Source organism: Cucurbita moschata, unplaced genomic scaffold (assembly GCF_002738365.1).
Source record: "Cucurbita moschata cultivar Rifu unplaced genomic scaffold, Cmos_1.0 Cmo_Scf00001, whole genome shotgun sequence".
In the NCBI taxonomy this organism is placed as follows: domain Eukaryota; kingdom Viridiplantae; phylum Streptophyta; class Magnoliopsida; order Cucurbitales; family Cucurbitaceae; genus Cucurbita; species Cucurbita moschata.
In genome coordinates this window covers 726,887-753,014 of record NW_019268517.1, presented here as the reverse complement: position 1 = coordinate 753,014, position 26,128 = coordinate 726,887, and the positions used below count along the sequence as shown (strand labels likewise).

At 38.8% G+C, this 26,128-nt stretch overlaps 2 protein-coding genes across 8 annotated transcripts; one reads left to right on the top strand and one right to left on the bottom strand.

Moving 5' to 3' along the window:
• Positions 1-1,693: 1,693 nt before the first annotated feature.
• Positions 1,694-6,569, top strand: LOC111445171 (serine/arginine-rich SC35-like splicing factor SCL28). The gene is made up of 7 exons (XM_023083412.1): positions 1,694-1,958; positions 2,261-2,338; positions 2,801-2,965; positions 3,092-3,147; positions 3,315-3,354; positions 5,343-5,555; positions 6,096-6,569. Exons 1-7 carry the CDS (start codon positions 1,768-1,770, stop codon positions 6,103-6,105), a joined length of 753 nt encoding a protein of 250 aa, XP_022939180.1. The 5' UTR covers positions 1,694-1,767; the 3' UTR covers positions 6,106-6,569.
• LOC111445069 (chromatin structure-remodeling complex protein SYD-like) lies at positions 6,544-24,063 on the bottom strand. Of its 7 annotated transcripts, none has more exons than XM_023083299.1 (37): positions 23,947-24,063; positions 22,656-22,778; positions 22,501-22,562; positions 21,530-21,645; positions 20,969-21,391; positions 20,595-20,767; positions 19,964-20,136; positions 19,801-19,865; positions 18,808-19,518; positions 18,458-18,732; positions 18,053-18,150; positions 17,764-17,949; positions 17,429-17,609; positions 16,974-17,168; positions 16,857-16,900; positions 16,665-16,721; positions 16,377-16,473; positions 16,121-16,293; positions 15,835-16,048; positions 15,468-15,593; positions 15,291-15,380; positions 14,897-15,013; positions 14,710-14,790; positions 14,388-14,495; positions 14,016-14,185; positions 13,852-13,930; positions 13,691-13,765; positions 13,354-13,451; positions 13,173-13,280; positions 13,014-13,071; positions 12,710-12,940; positions 11,868-12,608; positions 11,525-11,786; positions 10,273-11,432; positions 7,576-10,155; positions 7,065-7,449; positions 6,544-6,998 (listed from the first exon to the last, which is right to left on the bottom strand). In XM_023083299.1, exons 2-37 carry the CDS (start codon positions 22,758-22,760, stop codon positions 6,736-6,738), a joined length of 10,080 nt encoding a protein of 3,359 aa, XP_022939067.1. In that variant the 5' UTR covers positions 22,761-22,778; positions 23,947-24,063; the 3' UTR covers positions 6,544-6,735. The 7 variants fall into 7 exon arrangements, with proteins under 7 accessions (XP_022939067.1, XP_022939074.1, XP_022939082.1 ...); XM_023083306.1 differs by having other exon boundaries at positions 6,544-7,449; positions 7,576-9,473; positions 9,552-10,155; XM_023083314.1 differs by having other exon boundaries at positions 6,544-7,449; positions 7,576-9,473; positions 9,570-10,155.
• Between the last annotated feature and the right edge of the window lie 2,065 nt (positions 24,064-26,128).

The following is a 26,128-nucleotide window of genomic DNA, read 5'->3' as shown; positions in this document are numbered from 1 at the left end:
ATACTTACCTTGAAAATGGTGAAATATAGGTCTAATTGGAAGGAATTGTGTTGAAATACCCTATTAAATGTACAATCAAGAGAGAAAGGGATTCGAAACCAGGTAAGTAGCGTATCAACCTTTGAACTAGTTCTTAACTTGTTTTACAACATGTGAGTATGTTGTTTACCTGATTAAGAGCTTAGTATGTTATGATGAGCTTTGATGATATTGAGTGTTTATTGTATATTGTGACTGCTTGCCTGTGATGTAAGCATGATATAAATGATTGTCAGAATGTTCTATGTATTGAACATGATACATGTATGAAAGCATGCAGTAACTGTGAGTATGTTATGCATGTTAATGGAAAGGTTATGACTCTAGATATGCTTATTGGTTGTTGAGCTATGGCTTATTTATATAAGTATGATAGTCTACTAATTCCCGCAGAGTTCCTAGTCAACGCGCTGTGTGCTAAGTCAGGGAGCATGAGTACTCCTGACCGTTGGTATATGAGATAAACAGGCTGCCAGAGCAATTAGTAGACGGGCCGTATTTGACCGAGAGCGAGTCTTACATACGAGTCCGAAAATTCTAGATAAGCATATCGAAGGAGAGTCAGTAACCTAGCTGGAGGTAGCTGAGATACCTCATTAACGAACAGATGACCCTAGTAAGAGGACTAAGAGTCAGTGATGAATAAAGCTTAAAAACACCTGGAAAGATTAGTTATGAACCCGTAATGATAAGCTAGCTACTTACTAAGTAATCTAATTACTCATCAAAATTATTATAACTTTTCTTTCCAGATTTAGATGATGCAGGCCAACCGAGGACGAGACCAGCGGACTAGAGACTACTGGGAATCCATGTCTGGGTCTGTTTATGTAATTATGTTTTCGTTGTCAAGAATTTACTTCGGTTGTTTTAAGTTTAAATAGCACTGGTTTTAAATGTTTTACTGGATGTTTTTTTTTAGAAATATTTTGAGATTATGATTGGGTGTTAGAGTATGTTGTCGTTGATGATGGTAACTCCTGTTAATCGCGTTGACGATGAGCGGGCGTTACACTCAATTGTTAAGATTTTTTAATCTTTTATTTCTATTATAATGTTATTTACAAATTTTCATTGATATTTTTTAAATATATTTTTATTTTTTAAATTTTGAAGGATATTAATTAAATTTTCTAAAAGTTTAAAATTATTTTTTAAATGCTTTTTAAGTTTAATGCCATTTTTAAAATAAAATAGTAACAACTTCTAAATGTTTCAAACGTCTTTAAAATTTGAATATTTTTGGAACGTTGTCTAAAATTTTTTTAAATGTTTCAGACGTCTTTAAAGTCCGAATATTTTTGAAACGTAGTCTAAAATTTATGGTATTTTTATTAATTTAACTATTATTTGAATAAATTCAATCAATTTAATAATTAGTTTGAATAGTTTAAACCATTTAATTATTTAATTTTGTTTTATAATGATTTAGTTCACTTTTATGTATCTAATAATTAGCACGTAATGATTTGAAAATTATAATGGTGAAATTTATTAATAAATGTTAATGGTTTATCTACGTGGCATAAATAAATTAAATAGGGGTCCAATTTATTTAAAAATTATAATTAAAATATAATTTTAATATTTTTGTTTACAATATAAATTAAATTGTTATAAATATGAAAATTAAATATTAAGTTGGTTTGGTTTTAGAACGCAGGGTTTGGGTTTTCACTGTTTCTGCGATTTCGTTCGCGGGTATTTGTTACCAGTAACCAACCCACTATGGCCAGGTACCGGAGCCGGAGCAGAAGTTACAGTCCTCGCCGGCGTAGCAGAAGCCCCCCACGCGACCGGAAGCGGTACGACGACGACGACGACTCTCGAGACCGGTACCACGAAAGCAGGTCTTACAGGGACCGTCGCTCTCCTGCTCCTTCTGGATTACTCGTGCGTAATCTCCCCCTTGATGCTAGGTATTTCATGTTCTTCTTTGAACTTTCTTTGTTCTTGCCAATGTACCATTTTTTTAGTTTGTTGGAGGAATTGAATGGCTTAGCTTCCGCGTTTGGGGCTGTAGGGAAATTCGGCTTATTGTAGTAATTTTGATTAGTAGTTATATGTAGAGTGGATCAAGTAGAGCCTTTGTTGCTAGTAACTTATTGTCAAGCTTTGTGCAATCGCTTTTCACTGTGTTGTTTTCTTGTTTCTACTGTCTATCCAATCTCTATAAATTATGAAGAGTAATGGTTCAGTGTTTTGGTTGCACTCCATACAGGCCGGAAGATCTTAGGACCCCGTTTGAGCGATTTGGTCCTGTTAAGGATGTGTATCTGCCGAAGAACTACTACACTGGGTATGGTCGCATTCATGTTAACTTGTACGCAATTGGGTGTTGAAGAAACTAATTTATTTTTCCTGGTACTTTTTTCTCTTAATTATCAGGTTATCGACGCTCGAAAATAGAGTTTTGGCTACAACACTCATGAAAGAAAAATTTGAGAAAATCAAAATTATTTTTTAGATTAAGTTGCGAGATCAGAATTTCCGAGCATTGTTGGAGTTTCAAAGTTTGCCTCTACCAAAGTGGAAATTAATTAAATTGACATCACTGTGATTTTAATAGTGGTTTTGGATTAAATTTGGGCCTGAACATTAGTAATGCTTCTCGTGTGAGATCGTGGGTTTGGATTTCTCTTGTTTTGAATAAGTGGAATTTTGTTCATGTTGTGTTCTGAAATATTTTTAGTAATGATCTATTTTGTTGTCTACTTTTTTGTTTCATGATGATATAATTTCCTTCATTGCCTATTTTTAGGGAACCCCGAGGATTTGGATTTGTGAAGTTTCGATTTTCAGAAGATGCAATTGAAGCAAAACAACAGCTAAATCAGACAGTTATCGGTGGACGGGAGATACGAATTGTTTTTGCTGAGGAGAACAGAAAAACTCCTCAAGAAATGCGATCGACTTCATGCTCGAGGTTCTATGACCTTCCTTCTAACTTCTATTTTGCAGTACCTTTTGGTTTAAATATCTTCTCCTTAAAAAGGAGTTCTTAATCTTGAACTAATATATCAATTGTTTTTTTCATGCTTCTCATATATAGTGGCAGAAGCTACAGAAGGCGTTCTCCAGGAAGGTCTCCTAGACGTCGAAATCGTTGTTAGTGTCAATACATTTATCATGATTTTTTTCTTTTTTTCTGACTTTCATTAAAAAGAAGAAATTGTATTTTGGTTAATGTTGATGTTTGATCATTATCATTGTGATCCAATATTGTAAGTACATGCTCATTTTATGCTCAATAAGCTTTTTCTATTTGACTGCAGCTTACTCACGCTCACCTTCACCTGCCAGGCATGACTCAAGGTTGGATCTTATTTGTCTCACTCATTCTATTACTGGCAACACTAACGTCATTATTGTCCTGCTGTTTCTATTACTGCTTGATACTTCCATGTTTTGAAACATTGTTTGTTCGTATCTTGATAATTAGAGAGCCGTGCATGCCTTCTTTGAACCATATATTTTTGTACTAGATCTTGTCAAAACGCTCTTTATGGATGAGAAACATATTATAATATTTTGAATTTTGGTGCTTGTCTTATACAAACCTCCATTGAAGCACTTGTTCATTGTTTTTGTTTTCAGTCTAACCAAAAGGATTTTGTCTGTAAATTTAATGTATACAGACAAAATCCCTTTGGTTAGTCTGAAAATTAAAACAATTGGTGAGCACTGTTGGTAAATTTTTTATGGTCTAATGCTTGCAGAGCTCTTCTTTGGGCTTAAGGAAAGAAAAAAAACAGCATACTATTTTCAGATAATTCTAAGCAATTCTTTTTTGTGTAAGTGTTCAGTTTACTGCCTCTACTTGGAGTGTTTTACACAAATCTTTTTGTAATACAAGATTGGAGGCCTTTTATTTCTTTTTTATCACTGTTTTAGGCTTAGGGATTACGCATCCCTAAAAGACCTTTTGGCTGTGTTCTTCATCTTTTGATGATTATTTGATTTCCTTGTTTCCCATAAAAAAAATGTGAGAAATATTTTGATTAACACATCGTAATTCTATTTGCTTACCTGATCCTCATGAATTCCATTTTGTTTTAAAGAACTACTTAAAGTTATCAATCGTGTGTCAATTCTAAGAAACACAATTCATATTTCATGTTGTGATGTGTGTTGTTAGTAAATCCAAGTGGTACTCTGGTATGGTTTCAGTTGCAGATTAATATTGGTGCCGTAGTCCAACAATAATGACACTTTTAATCTTCTTTTCTCCATTATGGTTATAATGTCAGCCCAATATATAAATTCTAAGCCACACTTTTAGTTTTTTGTTTTTCTACGTGCTTTAATGGTAGACTTCTTATTTCATTTGCTTGAATGTTATCATGTTTAAACAAAGTGATTAAATTTAATGTTTGATGTGGTGCACGTGGAATATTCTACTCCCTACATAGTATGCAGAGTTGCATTGCAGGATATTGTATACAATTTACTTAATTCCTTGTTTATGCAGATATTAAAGTGTAAAGGGGGACTTTAGAGAGTTGTTGATTAATAAAGTTTAACTAGAAAAGCGCTCATAAAGAGATTGGCAACTTGCCTACTTTACCCATCGAACCCTCTCCATTTGTACAGTCTATAACTTCTTCAATTGTCTTAGTTGCCTGGTTTTTATCTGTTTGTTGACATTTGCTTTGTGAGGCAGAAATTAAGCATTGGTGAGAGTTTCAAATCAATTTCTAGTTCTTTTTTCCTTTTTTTCCTCCCTTGCAAATCTCCACGATTAATTAGCAAGCAATTTTTAAGTTTGATATCTTCTTTTGCATATACCATCCAGTTAAGAAAGATTAGAGCTTATAGTGGCCAAAGAAAGAATTCATCTTCAAAGGAGAAAAGCCAAAGTTTTACTGGTTGTGGTATGGTGACATTGTGCAAGAAAAGATAATGTGATTTTTAGAAAGTTGGGGCAAAGAAAGCTATGAGCTTCTCAGAAGCTGATCAACCAATACAGCTTAATAGAGCATAATTCTCAGTGTTTGGATCTACTTGTCATAATTTTGTTCGGAAACCTTAAATTGGTGCAGGTAAAAGTCATGTTTTGTTGATAAGTTTTGAAAATAATGTTAATACAAACTTCTGCATGTAAAAGTATGATATAGTTTCATAAGTACCTATTCAACCTACCTCATCGGAGCCCTTGAAGACTCTGCTCGGACAGGCTTCCTTTCCTGTTACAGAGAGAGGTGGTCATATTTTGCTGTTCTAAGTCTGAATGGAAGTCTTATCTGTTCGATATGTTAATTTATTTGACTATTAATCTTTTCCCATCATTGTGGCTGATGCAGGAACCGTGGGGCAAGGGGCGAGTATTACTCTCCTGCACGATCTAGGTCAATTTCACAATCTTGTTTCCCTCATGACAAACGGGATTACAGCCAATCTCCGAGGCCGAAGGAGAATGGTCGGAGCTCTCGTGAAGTGAACATTGCATGCAGTGGGTCAAGGGGTCCAAGGGCTGTTAGCCGCAGTCTTTCTGGATCTCGTTCACGATCCCATAGGTATTTTACCTTTCAAGTTCCTTTAACTGACTTTCTAAAAGACAAATGTCCCCAAGTTAGAATAAGTGGATCTATGCAGGGAACCATTTTGTAGTGTTGCTTGCAGAAAAGTTGATTTATGCAAGTTTCAAGATTCATGTGATTATCTAAACTAAATAAATAAAGCTTTTACACTGTTTACTTTTTCCTTGGTGATTCACGTGAAATGTCCAAGTGGATTAAGGAGGCCCTATGCTAGATATCAATAGATTTACAATATGTATGTGTTACCATAGAAGATAAAAATTGCTTATGATGAAGTTTGGTGTATTTAAGAAGCTCGTGATATTTCCTAACAGACGTTCATCGATTAATTCATTAAGGGGCAGGAAGGAAATGACATGCTTTAGTTAGGAATAGCAAAGTTGTTGAGTTCGATTTGTCATTATTGAACATTTCTCCTGGTGTCCATAGTGTGTTGTGTTTAGCCGGTAGTCCTTTCAGCTGGTTGATTGAAGAATTTAGAAAGTTGATTAACACCCTGCAATCTTGCTTCTGCAGTCCTCGCTGATGGATGCGTTTTGGGTTTGCACGGAGCTTCCTGAAGATACGTTAGCCTGCCTTCAGTTGTGGCCCAATGAAGTATGCTATTCCATGCCATGCAGTTGCTTAAAGAATTCACTTTATTATATGCGAGTCTGGAGGGCTGGACTTGAGTTGTGGATTGAAGAACAGTGGAGTGTAATCGTGGTGTTTCTCAAGCAGTTAACTTGATGTGAATGCATGCTGGTAGACTACTTCTTGACCTGTCCTTTACTAGATCTACGATTTTGGGTTCAGCTGTGGGTTTCGACTCTACTCTTGAATATGTCGAGTGGCTGTATTTGATGATACCATAGGTTTAGAAAAACTCGTCATGTTTGAGTATATTAACCAGTAAGTTCGGCTCGAAACGATTACATTTTGGTTTCGAGTCTGATGAGTTGGTTTCTGCTGATTAGAAGAAATATGCCACCACTTAATGTTTTCTGGTAACTGCTTTTGTATCCTAAAGCCGTAATTTTCATATACTTATATACACACACAAAATCTAAAGCAAAATGATAGCAGAGATTCGTATGAACTTAACCTACAATTTCCCCCGTAGGATAAACTTATATAGCAGGGGAATACAAAAAAAATGTACAGAACAAACCTTCCTTCATTCACTTTGCTTTGGATCCTCTGATTCTGATTCAACTGAACTCTTGTTAACTGGAGTTTCCTCCAGTCGGTGCTCGATGCTTTCGTCCTCTACTTCTGAACAGCTAGGAGGCAGGTCCAAATTTGCGGATTCATTTTCTGGCAGAGTCGAACTGGAGGAAACATCAACTTGATTGCTTATGGTAGTTTCTGCACCTGCAGTGGCGCTATCAGTCGAACTCTGGACCAAGTTGCAAGCTGGAGGTACATCGACTTGATTACACTCGACAGCAGTATCAACTGTACCCTGTGCTGAATTGCAAGCTGAAGGTACATCGACTCTATCATGTATGGTACTGCTATCTGCTGGATCCTGCACCGTGTCACAAACCGGAGGTACGTCAATTTGAGCACATATGGCTGCTGTATCAACTGCACCCTGTGCTGTGTCACAGGTCGGAGGAACATCAGATTTATCACATATGATGACCATTTCTACACCTGCAATGCTATCAGCCGGATCCTGCACTGATGAGCCACCTGCTGACTGGCACCTTTCATTTGCTGTGAGTACATCATCGGCTTCGTCGCGTATGACTGCTTCTACAACTGCAATGGCGCTATCGATCGGACTTGGAACTTGTGAGCTTTCCATACTTTCAGTTTCAGCGGGTAGGGAGGATGGAAGATTGGCTACTTCTGTTACAGCCTTCTCTAGAGAAGGCTCCCCCACCTGAAATGCGAGTTACACATTAATATGCCAATTAAATAACAGAGCATAACAATGTCTCGAACGACAATGACAATGTAAGGTCGTAATCTTTTTATTTATCGTTTTTTTTTTGGGCGAGGGACCAACCTCGGATGCATCGGTTTCGTCAATCGTCTGAACTTCAGCAACAGATTGCATTAGATCTGCTCCTACCTCCTCTGAAACCGGAGAAGACGAAGACACAATTGTTTCTCCTGATATATTCTTTTCTAAAATCACACCAGCTTGAGAAGAATCCATTGGATCTGTAACAGGCTGAGAACCTTGTATGTCGTTCAGTGGCCGTGATGATGAGCTAGCAATTAGACCACTGTCGAGTAAGGCATCGGACTTCTCTTCTTCCATGGTTGTTGGAGGTGCGGGCTGAGTAAAGGTATCAACTGCATTTACTGACACAGCCTCCCCTGTTTGAGGAACATCCCCTGTCTGATCACCAGCTGAATCTTCCAACTTTGATACCGTTAGATGATTGGAAGGATCATTTAAGCGGAGGTTTTCAGTGATGCTTAAAAGCTGTCCCTTGCTGCTAATATCAGACTCCTTACGATCCTCCGACGGGTCTGCACTATCTAATAAGGTTTTCTCGAACGAGTTTCGCAGCTTGTCTTCCTCAGATGATACGTTTTCTGACAAAACCAGGTTATCCTGTGTTGCAACCATATGGTCACTACCTTGATAATCACTTGGCCCCTCCAGAGAGACTGGGGAGCTAATGGGTTCCATTTGAGACGATGAAGCAGGCACAACCGAAACATCCGACACCTCGTTTGTTAACAGTTCACTATCCTCGAGAGCTTCTACTGAATCTGTGACCGTGCAGCCACACGAATCATCCTTGGAAGAATCCCCAATCTTTTCTCTGTCTGTCACTGTGGACGAGGATACAGGTAAATCAGTTTGATCACCTGAATTATCTAAATTTGTATCGAGCAATGTCATCTTATATGAATCCTTAACTTCTGAAGAAGATAAAGATTGTGCCGAAGTTCCAAGAACATCCTCGACTAGTGGATCGGATTGCTTTTTCTCCCCAGGAGACCCTTTAACTCCAAATTTGTTGGGTTCCTCCTGGTTCCCTAAATTATCAACTTGATCTCCCACAGATGTGAAAGAACAATTTTCTTCCCCTCCCTGCAATGAGGCTGGTAGCAGAACCATATCATCAGTTTTACCTTCTGATACACGTTTTTCGTCAGAATTGTCCATTTGAACAACAGCATCAGAACTGGAGATATCCATATCCCTGAGACATGCACCATGGTTGTCAGCTCGGTTACCTTCATTATCCTGAATCCGAGGAATCGGAACGCTTTTCTCAGGAACATTCTCAGGATTAACAAATTCAGCGTTTTCTTCGACATGATCTGATACCTTCAAATTCTCATCCGGAATATGATTACTACTATCATTTAATGATGTTTTCTGACCTTCAACATCAGTTTTTAAAGTGCATTCCGCAGCCTCAACTCTATGATCAGATGAAGGTAAAGTTGGCAATTCTTCTGAAGTAAGCTCTAATTTATTTCCCAATGTTTGCTCCACCAGATTAGGTGCACCTGCGTTTGAAAGATCTTGACTACCACTAGACCTCCCCTGCTTCGAGGCAGCATCCATGTGTTCAACAGCAGGATCAGTATCATTCACTTCTTTATGTTTACTCTCGATATTCATAGTAGTTACAGAAACACGTTCTTGAACTTCAATTTCAGCACCTGGCATACATGCGTCGGAACTCTCGTTAAAATTTGAAACATCTGGATGATCGAGATTTTCACGATGAGCTGAGAGACTTTGACAGACACTATGACAATCTTGACCAGGATCCTCCATCGAAGTTTCAACAATCATAACAGGTCTAAGATCACCTTCCATCTTAACTGCAGCACGAACAGACACCGTTTCATTCATCATAGTATTCTCTGTTGTACCAGAAGATACACTGGGACAATCTTGCCTCGCAGGTCTTGCTTTTAAAGTTTCAACAGCTGTATGATAAGGTTCTGTGTTGTTAGATGCCTTGATAAATTCAACTGAAACTTCAAAAGAAAATTTAGAATTATCACCTCTTCCAGAATCCATGCCTATCTTCTCAGGAGAGTAGTCGATCGAACATTGACCCGACATTTCAGGCATAGATGTGGTGGCAGGACATTCAAGACTTGTATGATCAAATTCTGATGGTTCTGAGAATCCCTCCACGTCAAGAGTTTTCTTTGTGATATCAGTGGCCGGTTCACAGGGACAGTCCACAGAAGTTATTCTTTGATCATCAAGAGTTTTCGATTGACTCGGATGAGCCTGGTTAGCAGAAATTTCTGCATTTTCAACAATGGTCGTGGCAACGGTCACTGTAGTATGAGATCTACTTGACATATCAAGAGGGCATTCTGAAGGCTCTTCCAAAGGCAGTTCTGCCATGTTATTCGAAGGAGCAGGATGATTTACACCATCGTTCTTCGAAGGCGAGGGAACTTTGTAGTCGCTTCTATCAGGATAAGATTTTAAAGATCCTCCACTAACAGGGTTTGCTTCATTTTCCAATACATTATCCATCACCTCAGGAGCCTTTGATACCTTGGAATCACCCAGACTAGAGGAAACAGGTGAGGATTCTGGGGGATTATGATCAGCATTGTTGAAGTTTGATGAAATTGCAGAGCCACTAACCTGAGGACAAAAAGATTTAAGATGTTCTTTCAAAGAAAGGCATAGATCTCTAGCAAATATCATTTTTATTTGATCAGTACTAAGAGGACAAAGGGAAATGGATCTCACAACACTTACCACAGTTGAGCATCCATCATATGTTTCTCTTGATTCAACCAATTTATTTACTGAATCAGCCTTCGCACATCCAGAACCGTCATCATCGATCTTCAGAACGATGGATTCTTCTAAAGCATTTGCAGAATCTGGTCTCATTTCATTAGCTACATCTGAATATTCTTTTTCATGGGCCTCAACTGGAATGTTGGAATTTAAAATAGCCTCTGATTTATGACTTTTGGTCACCTCCACAGAGGACTTGCTCAAAACAGGCATCGCGGAAGCATCCTTGTTTTCAATCTCAGATGACGCTCCAACTTTAGCTTTTGACAAGCCAGTCCCAGAGAAGACTTCCTTCATTACCCGAGCAACGTCATTTACATTTGCAGTTTGATAACGGCCTGATGCAGAGGTCTTGTCCAAGGCTCCAGTAGCAACAATCTTTGTTGATGATGCCAAAAGCTGTTTATGTTGAGCAGGTTTGGGTACTTGCTCCTTTCTTTTCAGATCCTGGGAATCCACAGTATCTATAATTTGGGTACAACCTGCGTGATTCTGAACATTGGTTGATTCTTGATTCTCAGTCTCAGTTTTACCTATTAGGCCTATGTCTTTACAACTTGAATCCCCCAATGGCCCTGGTTGCACAAGCACATTCAAATCTTTAGATTCCTTGCCAGCTGAACCATCAAGAACGACAGAAGGCAACGAGGCCGGTTTTTTTCCCCTACGCTGAGAGGGCTCTACCCTTTTAGCAGTCTTACGACCTTGCCGTTTAGGTTCCACATATACGGGTGGTGGACAGTGAGATGCAATTTGCACGCTTGAAGCCACTGATGCAGACGAATGAATTGGCTGCGAAATAGGAGCAGTCTCTCTAGCAACATCTGTTACAGCTTTGGGACTCATCCCCACAGCAACAGAAACGGCTGGAGGACCACATGTTGGAACTGCAGTTTCTGGAGTAGATGTAACTGGATAAGTTGTGTCTCGCAAGCTATGACTCTTCAGTGTTTCATCAACACGATTATTTGTTACAGTTGCATCCTGGGCCGCACGACTCTTACTCAAGTGCTCAGAAGGGTTTGCTTTGGACGTGCAATCTCCAGAAGAAGCCTCCTTGATCACATTAGAAATGCCACGAGAATCAGCATTTTGGTTTTGTTCAGGAGTAGGCCCTGCATAGAATTTAAAAGCCTGAATTCAATGAAAAGTAGATTGATAAACATAGCAGACAATGATCACATGCTGAAGTCTATCTAATACTTGCCTTGTGGTTCCATAGTACTACCACAAGTTGATAGGCTGATTGTCTCCTTGCTTTTATTGGGATTATCTTCCAGTTTATCTTCCTGATTGACAGTACTCAAAGAAGAATCAATATGGTTCATTTGCAAATTCGCATTCGAACTTAGACTAGCACCAGCCATGGTGTTGGGCAATGAAGCTGCTACTACTTGTTTCTTTCCTCTACGTCGTGGTGCTCCAGCTGCACTTTGCGTCTTCCGACTTTGTCCTCTAGGCTGTACAGGCTGAGGATTGAAACAAGGAGCAAATTGTGAGAGAAACGGCACAGAAGGAAAAGAAGGACAAGGTTCCAAACTTGATGATACCTCAACAGCCGGCTGATCATTAGGTCCAGTGACAGGTTTTGAAGGGCCAGAACCAGGTAAACTAGAGGGAATGTCACTTGCAACATTAACTTGACTTGCCACTGGGTTTGTGGATTTACCCTGATCGTCTTGACATACTTCAGAGGATAGACTACCAGGAACAGGAGGTGGGACCAGCCCCTGTTTTTTCCCCCTTCGTCGAGGAGGTTGTTGTCCAGTTTGAGTTTTTCGACCATGACCTTTCACTTGAACCCGTGCAGGCGAGCAAGCTGGAGCTGACTCAGAGGCAGGAATTATAGAAGGCACAGGGGTAGTTAACTGAGAGTTTGCAGAAACCTCTTTAACAAGTTGATATGTTGTTCCTTCACTAGGCAAAGAATCAAGACCGCCAGTTTTAGAAATGCTTGAAATAGTTTCTCCTTGCAACCCTGTGTCCACGTCGTCTGCTATGGAAGGAGACGGAGAAACCACTGGAGCAGGTGACTTATCGACAGCCGCTCTTTTTGGTCTTCCACGACCTCGCCTCGAGGGTGGTGTTTGATGCTGAGCCATAGGCTCAACAGGAGGCAAAGGGGAGGCAGCAGGAAGTTCTTCCTTCAAAACATCTCCTACAACGGGCCCACTAATACTGGTCGACGATTCTCCTGCCACAGCTTCCTTTGGCCCTGGGGATTCAGGCGAGTCAACCTTGCACATCTTTTCAAACTCCTCTTCTGTCCACTGTTCCTCGTAGGATCGCACCTATTAAAATAGAAAGTTCAATGGAAATAAATCAAAATCTAATGACAGCCAGAAGCATTAAGGTATAACAAATTCACGAGTATTAAAAACACTCGTCAGACCTCTCTTGCCCGCTTCCCCCTCCCGTAATTATGTGTGTCGAGACCTCCAAGATATTCGCTCTTCCTCTTTACCCCCCCGACTTGGGCTCCCTCCCTAGGTTTTGGTACTTCTTCAGTTATCTTCATTACTTCATAGAATTCTTTCAGGTCATTATCTGTTACAAGACGTGAAGGCATGGGAGGAATAGACTCAGAAATTCCATGACCAACTACCAGCTTCTTCCATGTGGCCTGAAAAATTAATGTTCAGAAGTGAACACAGTATGAATAAAGTAGAAGACATAAAAAGTGTCGATTTGCATACCATCTCATGCTCTCGTCGTTCTTTGTCCACTGTTTCAAACACGTCAATCTCTGGCTCACTGTGAACACGAAGACAATGGTCAATAAACTATGGTTTCCTTCCTTATTGCACTTTGAGGGTCATATAACCATGGGTCCTTAAAACAAGATGTAGGTGTACCTGCGTGCTAAGAGATCATTCAGAGAATCATCATCTAGTACAGGTGCAGCTTCTTCTTTCTTACACTCGCGTAGAAGAGACTCCAAATATTCCCTTCGATCTTCAGCACTGCAGTAATAAATGGGATAAAAGCAATTAGTGCCTCAAGAACAACATGGATTTTCATAAAAGGGCTACCAACCTTGTATTGTTGTCAAAAAAGCCGGCTGTAATACTCTGGTTAGCCACTCCAAGTTTATGCTCTGCAGCAGCTCTCACTTGTTCTTCCACCGTTTGAACCTGGAGATGGACATAAAAGAAAGATCAGGATGACAATATCCACAGAAAAAGGTAGAAAAGAAACGAAGAAACAAAATGTTGATTATAGAAAAAGCTCTGCGAATGGTTTTAGTGACGAAGTTATCACATGATATCAAATGTTCTTTTTAATAAGAAACTTGCAAATAGCATTACTCAAGAGATAGAATAGCCTAGGGGCCGGGGGAAGAGAGATGCCCCTCCCAACAGGAGCTACTTACTGTTTCAAATCTAAGAACAAGCACATCCCTCTTCTGGCCGATCCTATGAGCTCTTGCCTGTGCCTGTAAATCAACCTGACAACATCCACAGTAAACAAAATTTAGAACAAAAGCTACATCAGATTCTTGACATAAATATCATGAAATTTGGATATATATGCCTGTGGGTTCCAGTCTGTGTCGAAAATAATCACTGTGTCAGCAGCTTGAAGATTCACTCCCACACCACCAGCTCGAATACTGACACCACAGGAACATGCTACTTGAGAATGGAGACAAGAATATTCATAAGAAGAACAGATCAGACAGACAATATGAAAGTTACCTAAGAAGGAATATAAAATAGGGAGAATTTTGCCCATTAAATGACTCAATGAGAGCACCACGATCTCCCCCAGCTGTATGTCCATCCAATCGTAGATATCGATACTGTTTCCAGTGAAGATATTCCTCCATAACATCGAGCAGCCTAGTCATGGTGGAAAAGAAGAGAACCTGCAACGATATTAGTCTATTAGAGATATTGAAACAAAACAGAAGGATATAAGGTGACAAACAGAACAAAAGCTCGTTCTGATTTGAAATCATTGACATAGACAATTAACTAGTCTGACTAGAGGAAAAAAGAAGTAATATATCTTTCAGCATTGAATTCTCATCAGAATTGTATCTTGTTATTGTCCATACAAGTACTTACCCGATGATCAGTTGCTTTTAGCTTTGGCAATATTCTATCTAACATCTCAAGCTTTCCGCAGAGTCTAACAATTGGCGGCAGGTAATGCTTAGGTATCAAATTATCAACCTACACAAGAATACAGAAATTTCTCAGGACAAATACCAACAAGCAGGAAATAAGGTAGTTTAAGCTTCCAACTCGAGGTTGTGCATCGTCAAAATGAAAAGACAGTGAGGATAAAACGCTCAATCAGGAATACAGGGAAGTGGGTGCTGAGACAATTTGTTTATCCAAAAACCATTCAATAGATACTTTGCATTGAAAGAAAAGAAAGACATGCCTCCTCTGCATGAAGATGGCTTAGATAAGGATGGTTACAAATATTACGCAGCTCCATCACCGAGTTATGCACTGATCGGACCTGGAAGGAGAATATGTGTAAGAGAGTGTAGGTAACAATTGAATTATCATAGTAGTTAGAATTACAATTTCTTCTCGAAAAATAAGTAGAACATAGGTGAAGGAACCTTTGTACTTCCTATTGAACCAAGGTTATCCTCTACTCTCCTCATTAAAAGTTTCTGATATGCAGAAGCTTCACATCGTACAAGTCTTTCAATCTTTTCTGGCAGTTCATTTTCCACCTGCAAGCAAGAATACAAGAACCTAAATACGTGATAACAAGGAAATATTCCTCTGAAATCTTCCATACATAAAAACTACCCAGCATTTTCACATTCAGATCAAAAGAACTTAATATTTATTGTTACAATTACATCATAATAAATAGCAGAATACTGAAGGGGATTCATGAGAAAATAGAATGATTCTTCCATAAAAAGGGCAATAAAGCACCAATAAACAGTGAAAATTTATGAAAACAAAAGGATATACTGAACATAAATTTTTGTTCAAACAAACCTTGTGTTTAAGCCTCCGAAGAACAAACGGGCGAAGAACTTGGTGAAGTCGATTTATGATCAAAAGATTCTCCTCTTCAGAAAGCAAGGCCTTGTCCAAAACGAAAAGTTTAAAAAATTAAGTGAGAAAGACAAAAGAACTGAATTTTAAAGAGAAGTTGCAGAATTTAGGAATTACTTCTTCGGCTGAACTATCACCATTACTCTGGAATGGTTTGTTGAACCACTGAGAAAAATCCTCTGATGAATTAAAAATATTTGGCAACAAAAAGTTCAGTAATGCCCAAAGCTCCTCAAGGTTGTTCTGCACAGAATGGATTCAAAGTAAGCCAGCACCTTTAACCCAAAAGAAATTTCACCTATTTCCCGAGTAAATTTCATTTTTTATAATGGGCGACGAACTAAATTTAAGCTCTTTATGACGGTGAGGCTACAGCGACTTGACGTTAAGAATGTAATATATTTGAATGCTCACTTTCGGCATCTAAAACATTTCAAATCATAATGCCCCCCTAAAAGAGAAGAGGATGAACAACGACTGTGACCTGTAGCGGTGTCCCGGTCAAGAGTAATCTGTGAGAACTACGGTAGTACTTCAGATCAGCATTCAACTTGCATGAAGCATTCTTTATGCGATGGCCTTCATCAATTATAATATAGTGCCAATGAATTTTGCTTAATTTTGGCCTATCATGTTTGTTCATCAGATACTCATATGTGGTCAGAAGTACATTAAACTTCTGATGAACAATTCTCTCCCTGCAATAATGATCAGGTAAGTTTACGAATTACCCAACAAGGATTCAAGAGAGAACATATGGAAATCATTACTTGAATAGTCTGCGCCGCTCTTCTGGAGGTCCAGAATACACAATTTTAAGCACACTTGGAGCCCAGAAGTTGATCTCGGACTCCCATCCAGGTAAAACTGATGATGGTACAACCACCAAAAAAGGACCTCGATCGTTCTTAGTCTCCATTAAATAACAGATCAGGGAAATTACCTGGAAATTCCCCTGTTAGTAACACGGAACGATACAGAAGCTAAATATAGTCGCGTACAAAACAGCTTAAAACAGTATGGTACCTGAACAGTTTTTCCAAGCCCCATTTCATCAGCAAGAATTCCATTCAAATGGTTGTTGTATAACGAAACGAGCCACCTAAGGCCATTCATCTGATACCTAAAATTTGTATTGCCACATTCACAAAGAATTTTAGAATGGCCCGAGCACTGGCTTTTTTTGTTCTTAGATCATATGAGTTCAGAAAATCAAAGAACTAAAGTAAGTACGAAAAAAGATATTGCCAAAAATAGTTTTAATTTTGAGATAAACTAAACAGGAGGGGATGATAGGAAAAGCATGATACTCACTCCCTCAACTTTCCTCCATGAAGGCAGGCTGGCTGCTCAGTTATGCTTTCTTTAACACTGTAAAGAATATTCATATAAGATATCAGAAACAAATTAACAATATCTCGCTGTTAATGAGCTAATTTTCAAAGCACTGGTCAAAATTTGTTTTGGGCATGGGGTGGAGGAAGAAGAAAGCATGTAATGCGTCACCTATGTGCCATCAAGTAGTACTTCTCATTACTTTCCAAGTAATGCTGTAAGAAGAATCAATGTAATCAGTCAATAAGACAAAAACAAATGCAAGAAGGTGAGAAGAAAACCACTTGCCTTTGCCTGATCGCTTTCATCTTCATTCTCGATAGCAAATTCACTTTTTTCAGCAGTATTCACGTCGCATCCATCATCTGTATCATGCCCAAACCGGCTTTCTGTGGACTTCGCCTCCTGTAGCTTAGATCCAAGCTTTTGAAGATATTTCTCAGTCTCCTTGAGAAGTTGCTTAACACGATCCGATTTCGCATCCTAGCACAGGAAGTGAATTGTTAGAGTGAAAAAAAGAAAAATCTACAACACAATCTGATTTTGCTTCAAGGGAGAAAATTTTGAATTTCCTTCAGCCCCTTTTCAATTTACATATAACACAAATTTTTTACAACTTATAAATTAAAGACTGAAATCATGAATAATGCACTGTAGAAATACTTATTCATGATAGGAAATATTATGAAGAAGAATGATGACTTCCCCTTTGATTGCTAGTAATCATCAAAGACGAGACAAACCTGCACCATTCGCAGATACCCCTCGACATCATTGATCTTCAAAAGATTGATCTTCTCACGTTGGATTCTGTCAATTTTCTCACGATGAATTCGTTCCTTCTTTTTGTGGAACTCCTTGACATACTTATTGAAACCCTTCCACCTCTCTCTCTTAAATTTAAATACATCATCAAGTCTTTCCCTAGAATAAAGAGTTGACGAACAATAAGCAAGATTTGAACAACTTTTTAACTTCAATCCATCAGAATTTGTTTTTCATTCATGGAATTAAGCCATTTGAGGTTTAATTTTAAGAAAGTATAGACAAAAGCTGCATTAGATAGGGCACCACATACTTGTGAACTTCAATCTCACCAAAGAACTCCTTTTGCCTCTCTCGTATTCTCTTTTGCCTCTCCTCCTTCATTCTCTGCTCGAATTTTTCAAGTTGTTTAATCCTCCTACCATGTTTGTGCTTCTTGAAAGATTTCAAGCGGTCCATCTCATTCGAAATTGGTTTGAAGAAATCATTTAGACAATCACTGCCAAGATTTTTCAAAATTCATCAGAAAGATTAATCAAAGAAGAAATAATAGCAATGAATGTAAACTAGAGGACAACTCATGAGAAATGACTAGTTATTACTTCCTGAGGCGACGCTGAAGCTGCAAGAGTTGAAGTTTTTTCAATTCTATTACACTTCTAGTTTTTGCAGATATATCATCTGATGAGCTGACAGTACTCTGAAATGTATGGAAAGGAAAATGATACATGAGAAACGAAACGAAACGAACTAAATGTGCCAGATCATTATTGATGAAAAATCTTTTTTTTATAAGAAAGAACAGAGATATTATAAAGCTGGAAAGACAACCAAAGGGTGTCCCACCCAAAGAAACTACTTACAAAAATGCCTTTCAATCAAGAATAATCAATGAAAAATCATTTTCAAACTACAAGTTCCAGCAATATCCCAGAGGCATTAACTACAGTTCAATTCAGCATCAACAATGAATGGAAATAGAGAGAAAAACTGAGTTGCACACGAACCTTTAACTTATCAAAACGAGTGGCAATACGTTTCTCAGTTTTTTGTTGTTTCAGTAACCAATTTTGCTCATTTAGGAGTTTCTTTTTCTGCCGATCCATTATCCATTTCTCTGACATGGTGTACTTTCGAGACATCGGCAAATCAGATGCCACTGACTTACCATCATCTTCTTGTTCCATAGTATTTAGGCTGCCATTTATCCCTTCATCTACAGATGTCACTTTGTGCACTTCTGTGATGCATCTAGGTTCAGATTCTGGCATATTTCTATAATCTACAATGAAGATTCATAACATTCAATAAGAACCATTCAACCCATCTGAATTAAAGTTCTGCGAAAAGAACTCACCATGAGATGCAAGATTTGAGATCACACTAGCATCTCTCAAAGGCATTACAGCATGGTATTGATCATATGTCCCAGAGATAGGTTTCCACCGCTCCCCTATTGAAAAAGAAGACCAACTATTAGTACGTTGACTCCCTAAACCACTATTGTTTCTAACAACGTGCAACCGAGCAGATGCATCATTATTTCTATCAACTACCAGCTCATGCTGACTAGCAAAGGCTGGTAGACTTCCCCTAGAAACCTCATTTGTGCTGTCAATTCTAGGGTTTAGTGGCTTACTCATACCCACTGTAGCAGTGGCTTGATTGGTCTGTCCAATCAGAAGATTGCTATTCCCCAAATCCTCAAAAGGATTATTTGCAGTTAAGCTCCCCCTTGCACTCGAAAAGTCAAGGGGATGCGATGCAGTGCTCAAGAATGTTTGAGAAATTGCTTTTTCCCGCATTAGTTCAGTTTCTGGCTTTCTTACTTCTGCTTGAACAGAATGATCAAAAAGTGGGCCCTTGTTATCCTCTTCTCTTCTATTATCTACTTCCTTCATGGAGTCAACCTCATAGGTTCTTCCAGCAGATACGGCGCCTGGGATCATCGTACCTGTTCCCCTTGCAGCATCCAACTTTCCTGATGGCATCATGACTTCACTGGAACTTCTGGCCTCATTAAAAGATTGAGCAATGCCTCTAGGATCAACATCTTTGTGAAGCCCCTCTTCATTGGCATTTAAAGTAATCAATAAAAAGAAGCGACTATGTGATAATGATAATGCATAGTTTTTTTCTTTGAAAGAGGCTAATGCTCAAAAATACAATCTATTGCATGAGAGAAACAATAAGAACAGGACATAAAGAATAAAATAAAACATATAGATCCTATATGGAATAATCAGCATAGCATTTAGAAAGGAAACACCATAATGAAACCTTAAGACAAGCTCGTATAATGCATAGCTTTGTTCACACACACACACATATATATATTACAGTTGTCTACCTTCTTTAGGAGAATTATTCCCGAGAGCAATTTCAAGATGCAGTTTCTTTGGCATTAAACCATTTCTGAAAAAAAAAAGAACGAAACGTAAAATTAAACAACCAACTAGAACAAGTATTGATATTATTTTAACACAACATGCAGATTAAGAAGAATAAGCAACCTGAATGCTAAAAACACAAGGCACTGAGCCCTAAGTTGCTTTAATTGTTGTTCCTTGAAAGGCAAACGAGATTGGGATGAGGTAGGAACCTGAGAAACAGGAAGCTTTCCTGCTTCTCTAGAAACGGGGTTACGTAACATACTCATTTCTGGTCCGTTGTTCCGCCATGCACCCTGTTAACAATATATGCCAAGTTAATATCTAATTATGGATAGGCATTCTTGGTATAGCTCCCAAATAAAGCTGTTTGCAAAGTCCAAGTAGTGGTTGTACTGAAAAGCGTACTATACAAATTTTGTTTCGATTTTGAAATGAGAGCCAAACGTCAATAAGGCAAGTGGAAAGGATACGCAATAAGCCAAACGTCATGCACCTAAGGTGTTTCAAGTCATATGCAAAAGATACGCAACGGAAAATCAACCCTAATAAAAGAAAAGAGAAGAATAACGAACAAAAGTAGTACTAGGAGAAGATCAATTGAAGTATCTGGATATTTGTACACAGGTTTATACTTCCACAACACAAACGTTAGAAAGACAGAAAAAAGAGATGTGAACCAAGGTAAAGTGAAGTTATCAAAGGAACTATTGTTTAACAAAAAAACTAGCATTATCAAGAAAGTATTAAGCACCTGAATCATTTTCGCAGCATCAACTGATGATGTGCTAGATATAGGTAGTTCACTCTCCAAAACTTTTTCGCCCGAGGTAGATATCCCACCACCTCTGTTCACAGAATACATTGGAGGGTCAATAGCCTTTTCAGCAGCCTTTGTTAATCCATGCTTCACCTGCTCAATATTGCCTGCACCGTATAACGAGTCGGTGAACAGTAGAAGAGGCTTGGAGATAGTGGTAAATTGGTAATACAAGTTGGCAACACTGTATGCTCCATAGTTCATCCTATATGAACATGATACTTTTCCACTATGACTACATGGACCTAGTTGGCCAAGCCATTGCTAGCTTTCCAGCTAACTTAAAAAACAAAAGAAAAGGCACATACCTCCCTTAACTAGATATGCGGGTGGTTCGACCCTATTTGTCTTCACATTCCTAGGATTAACCGACAGATTGCGGGAATCAAGTTGATGGGTATCGTCACTAGATGGTTCCATAACTGATGTATCCACCTTCTTCCTCTTCTTGGTGCCCTTCTTACCATCCTTATCATTTAATTGTTTGTCCCAACTCACTGAATCATGCTTCTCTTGTGACTGTGAGTTGGCAGACCTCGAATCCAAACTAGAAGGACTTCCTTGATCAAAAGATTGACCACTCCGATGAGTTGCAGGTCCTTGGTAGTAATCATGATCTGTACTACTTGGGGCAACAGGTGGCTTGCTTGGAGCAAGTGAGCCACTTCTGGTGTCACTTCCAGATATACCCATTTTGGAATCTTTAGCTGTACCAACAACACTGGAGGAGCCTGCAATTATTTCTACAATGATTTATTCCGAACAAAGTATAGCATGTGTATTTGTAGACAAACATTATGCAAACAATCACGCGTGCACTTGCAAACCAGATACACTTATAACCAGTACCAAATAGAAGATCATTGTACCCGCATATTGTGCAGTAGTAGAATCACCCATCTGAGTTCCACCAGTGAGAGGAAGGCGTGAAGCCCTCAAAGCTTCAATATCAAGACCATGTTGATTGATGACAGTCTCCATGGCTCTAGATTAAAGAGTTTTGGTTAACAGAAAGGAAATAAATAAGAATAGCAATCTAAAGAAACAATGGTAGGATCAAAGCAATGAACATTTATTCTGTAAAGAGGTAGAATTGCACCAAAATGCCATTCAAGACCAACAACCTAACAGAGACATATTACACAGTAAAAAGAATTCTAAAAACAGGATTTCTAATCAAATTTGGCATCAATATAGAGCTTCTTCATGGATTAAGTGTCAATAGATGTGACGAATGAAAAAGCAAACCATAAGTTTCTTTTTCCACCATTCCTCTCTTGGCCTTCCACCCTTTTTATGTAAGGGACCAAGTTCACCACTAGCAGATATTGTCCTCTTTGGGCTTTCCGTTCTGAGCTTCCCCTCAAGGTTTTAAAACGCATATACTTGGGAGAGGTTTCCACACCCTTCCAACCGATGTGGAATCTCAAAATTCACCCCCCACAGGGGCCCAAAAGGGGAAGCCGAAAGGGAAAGCCCAAAGAGGACAATATCTGCTAGCGGTGGGCTTGGGCCGTTACATTTGGCATTTACTTAAATTACAAAAAATTAAAATTGATTTCTCGTGTATCTAACTAAAACAAAGCCAAATAGATCATTATCCAATTGCAACAAACCCTTGGCCTCGGTGACCATTGCATCATAGATGCCTTTTGGATATCAGTCATATAGTGAACTATAACCTAGCATCATGCATATTAATGCAGGTGGTTTATATTTTTCCCAAATTAGAACAAATGACAGTTCGGTATCGGGAAAATACAATCATTAGGAACTGCAACAATTATAAGGGGGAAACATAGTCACTGATTCACTAAAGTATGGAACCATCATTCTTTACCTTGATATTACTTGATATGGCATGGAATGTTCTTTCCCACTCGACTTCATGTGTTGCAATATCTGAAACTCACACAAGCATGAAATCATAAATATGAAAATTCTGCGTGCCATTCATTGAGCAGACAAAATGAAAGCACGAAATGCATTACACACCACGTAGAGTTTTGTAGCCAATTTTGCTGGCTCGTCTCTAGATTCTTGAATTAGTTTGTGCAGAAACTTTGCTGCCTCCAACTCGACATTTTGTGCGGACGCCATCTCGTCCAAGACAGCAACCTAAAATGTGAAAATCATAATCATGACGTTGATATGACGATGAACAAAAATACCAATTTAACTTAAACAACTAGACGCTGAAATGGACAAAGTGATCCTAACATAAAAACAATTCACTGGTAATACAAATGGGAAATGCACGTTCTCTCCAATTGTGTTGAATTTTTCCCATATTTTTTCTTTGATGCACACCAAGTAACTAGTGATAACTGAAAGGGAAAATGCTGAATGAAGCAAACACTTCTCATAACTATCCTCTAAAACCACCACGAAAGATAGTCCCATGAAATATTTCCAATAACATCATCCATAATACTATAACTATTCCAATTTTACAATCCAGTGAGATCTCACATCAATTGGAGAGGGGAACGAAACATTCTTTGTAAGGGTGTAAAACCTCTCCCTAGCATATGCGTTTTAAAAACCTTGAGGAGAAACCCGAAAGGAAAAGCCGAAAGAGGACAATATCTACTAGTGGTGGGCTTGGGGCTGTTACAAATGGTATCAAAGCTAGACATTAGGCGATGTGCCAGCAAGAATGCTAAGCCCTGAAGGGCGGTGGGCTGTTACAAATGGTATCTGGGGCTGAGCTCTGAAGGGGGTGGACTGTTACAAATAGTATCAGAGCCAGACACCGGGCGATATGCCAGCAAGGATGCTAGAGTCCCAAAGGGGGTGGACACCGAGAGGTGTGCCAGTAAGGACGTTGAGCCCCAAAGGGGTGGACACTGGGCGGTTGCCAACGAGGACGCTGGGCTCCAGAGGGGTGGATTGTGTGATCCCACATCAGTTAGAAAGGGGAACGAAACATTGTGGAAATCTTTCCCTAACACATGCATTTTAAAAACTTGAGCGGGAACCGGAAAGGAAAGCTCAAAGAAGTCTGCTAGCGGTGGGCTGTTTCAATATCAGTTCAGCTCAAGTTTCACCAGCGGCAGTTGAAAACCAGAACAGACTTTACAATTGAATCAAAAAAAGACAGATACTTAAGCTAGAACAACGACATCAATGTATGTTGGGAAGTTCTTAAGTCTAAAAAAACAAACAGCACGAAGAAAATTAAAAAAGGTGCTTCATCAAATGGGCAACATTTCCAAGTCGGGAAATGAATTTGACAGAGTAGAAAATCTTCATGGACGAGTAAAGAAGAAGAAGCATACAACACCTGAAACGATATCCGCGAAGAAACTGGCAGCTGATGATGGAACTACATGAAACAAAACTCTGGTTAGAAGCTGAAGAAATTACCCAGCCCTCGAAAGGATGATGGAACTGCCATTTCCCCACCTGCTCGTTTTAACAAAAAAATAAAAATGGGATCGTCGTCCAAGCATGCTTCGCACGTGACAGTAATCGGCTTCTGGCCCATTCATTGAAACGTCGTCGGTTTGGGCCAATAAATGATCGTAATTGCCGACATGTCGGGTTTCGTGAAAATATGGGGACGTTTGTCGACCCATTTTGTTGGATCTGGACCGTTTGCAGGCTTCAAAAGAAAGCCCGTGGGAATGGATTTCCATTCAATTATCCGTAGTTTTCCTCTTTTTCTTTCCTTTTTTTTTAATCATAATCTCGAAATTTTATAGGAAAATATATTAATTTTTATTTAATAGTATTTTTACAATTTTTTTAAAATAATAATAAAAAAAAACATGACTCGTGTTGATATGTGGGGATAGTCTTCACTTTTAAGAAGCAAATAGTAGGTAATGCGACCGTGATACATCATGGTAAGTACCAAATTAGGGACAATCTTCACTTGTAGGGGATAGTATTCACTTTTAAGAAGCAAATAATAGGTAATGCGACCGTGATACCTCGTGGGAACGTCGGAGCCATCAAGTACCAAATCAAGGACAATCTTCGCTTATAGGAGATAGTTTTCACTCTTAAGAAGCAAAGAGTAGGTAATGTGACCGTGATGCATCATGGAACGTCAGAGCCATCAAGTACCAAATCGAGGACAATCTTCGCTTGTAGGGGATAGTTTTCACTTTTAAGAAGCAAAAAGTAGGTAACGCGACCGTGATGCATCATGGGAACACTGGAGCCATCAAGTACCAAATCGGGGGGACAATCTTCACTTGTAAGAACCAAATAGTAGGTAACGCAATCATGACACAGACGGGTCATCAGGTAGCAAATAAGGGATAGTCTTCACTCTTAAGAAGCAAAGACTAGGTAACGTGACTACGATGTAAGGAAATGTCGGTATCATCAGGTGCCAAATTCTGTATGTGGGACGTTACATTTTTTTGATATTGTGATACGTGCAATGTCGGGATTTATAATAATAATAATAATAAAGTTTGGCGTTGTTGGTTCACTTTATGGTAGGGGCTCCACAAATGGAATGTGGTGCCAAAACGTTTGGCATTGTCAGTCCACGCTGTAACGTTAACCTATCCAGGTTCATCCTGTGCCCCACTTTTCATGTAATCCAAACAAACAAAGCCCAATTGAACGCTAAGAATCTCTAAAAGCAACGCCTTCGAGAATGAGATTCTTTCCCATTTATATATTATCCCTTCTCATTTTTTAATTAAATTTTTTTATTTCAATTTGTTTGGGTTTCAAAATTATATTGAATTATTACTGTTGGATGATGAAAATCCCACCTCGACTAATTTAAGGTGTGATCATGGGTTTATAAGTGAAGAATACTAACTCCATTGGTATGAGGCCTTTTGGGGAAGTCCAAAGCAAAGCCATGAGAGCTTATGCTCAAAGTGGACAATATCATACCATTGTGGAGAGTCGTGTTCGTTTAACAATTACAATTCTTAATATTCTAGGAATAATGTGCCCAGTTAATTTGTTTCTAAATATTATTTAAGTCATGGATTATACCAAAATGAAAGGGTTGCCATTAGTAGATAATAAATTAAAAAAATTTAAATTAACGACCAGATAAGGTAAATTTAAGATGTCCTTTTTAGTTTTCTATTTTTTGAATTTATGCCGGTTTTGTTTTTTTTTTTTTACTGCTGTTTTATTACTTTTTTTGTTTTTGAAAAATGATTTGGAGGAGGGAAGCCAATTTACTGAGTTGGAGAGGTGAAGCGTTCAAATTTTGTCTCACAAAAGCTAATTTTTTTGTCTTGTTAGTGCTGATTGACCCCTGATTAGGACCAAGAATCCAACATGGAGTCGATACTCTGTGTTCGAGATGGGGACGTTCATTGACCTCTTGACCAAGACGGGAACCCAACGTGGAGTTGATGCTCCACATTTGAGATATGGATGCACATTGATCTCCTGGCTAGGATCAAGAACCCAACGTGGAACTGGCATTTTGTGTTTGAGATAGGAACGCTCATTGACCTCTTGACTAGGACCGGAACCCA

What these genes read in the sequence shown, in the direction of transcription:
- LOC111445069 (XM_023083291.1), bottom strand. Translation starts at nt 22,760, where the DNA reads ATGGCGTCCGCACAAAATGTCGAGTTGGAGGCAGCAAAGTTTCTGCAC. An exon ending in TTCGGAGGCTTAAACACAAG is followed by an intron (nt 15,014 to 15,290) that starts GTTTGTTTGAAC and finishes TCTTGCTTGCAG; the next exon opens with GTGGAAAATGAACTGCCAGA. An exon ending in ACACAGACTGGAACCCACAG is followed by an intron (nt 13,766 to 13,851) that starts GCATATATATCC and finishes GGATGTTGTCAG; the next exon opens with GTTGATTTACAGGCACAGGC.
- LOC111445171 (XM_023083412.1), top strand. Translation starts at nt 1,768, where the DNA reads ATGGCCAGGTACCGGAGCCGGAGCAGAAGTTACAGTCCTCGCCGGCGT. An exon ending in CCGAAGAACTACTACACTGG is followed by an intron (nt 2,339 to 2,800) that starts GTATGGTCGCAT and finishes GCCTATTTTTAG; the next exon opens with GGAACCCCGAGGATTTGGAT. An exon ending in CCTGCCAGGCATGACTCAAG is followed by an intron (nt 3,355 to 5,342) that starts GTTGGATCTTAT and finishes TGGCTGATGCAG; the next exon opens with GAACCGTGGGGCAAGGGGCG.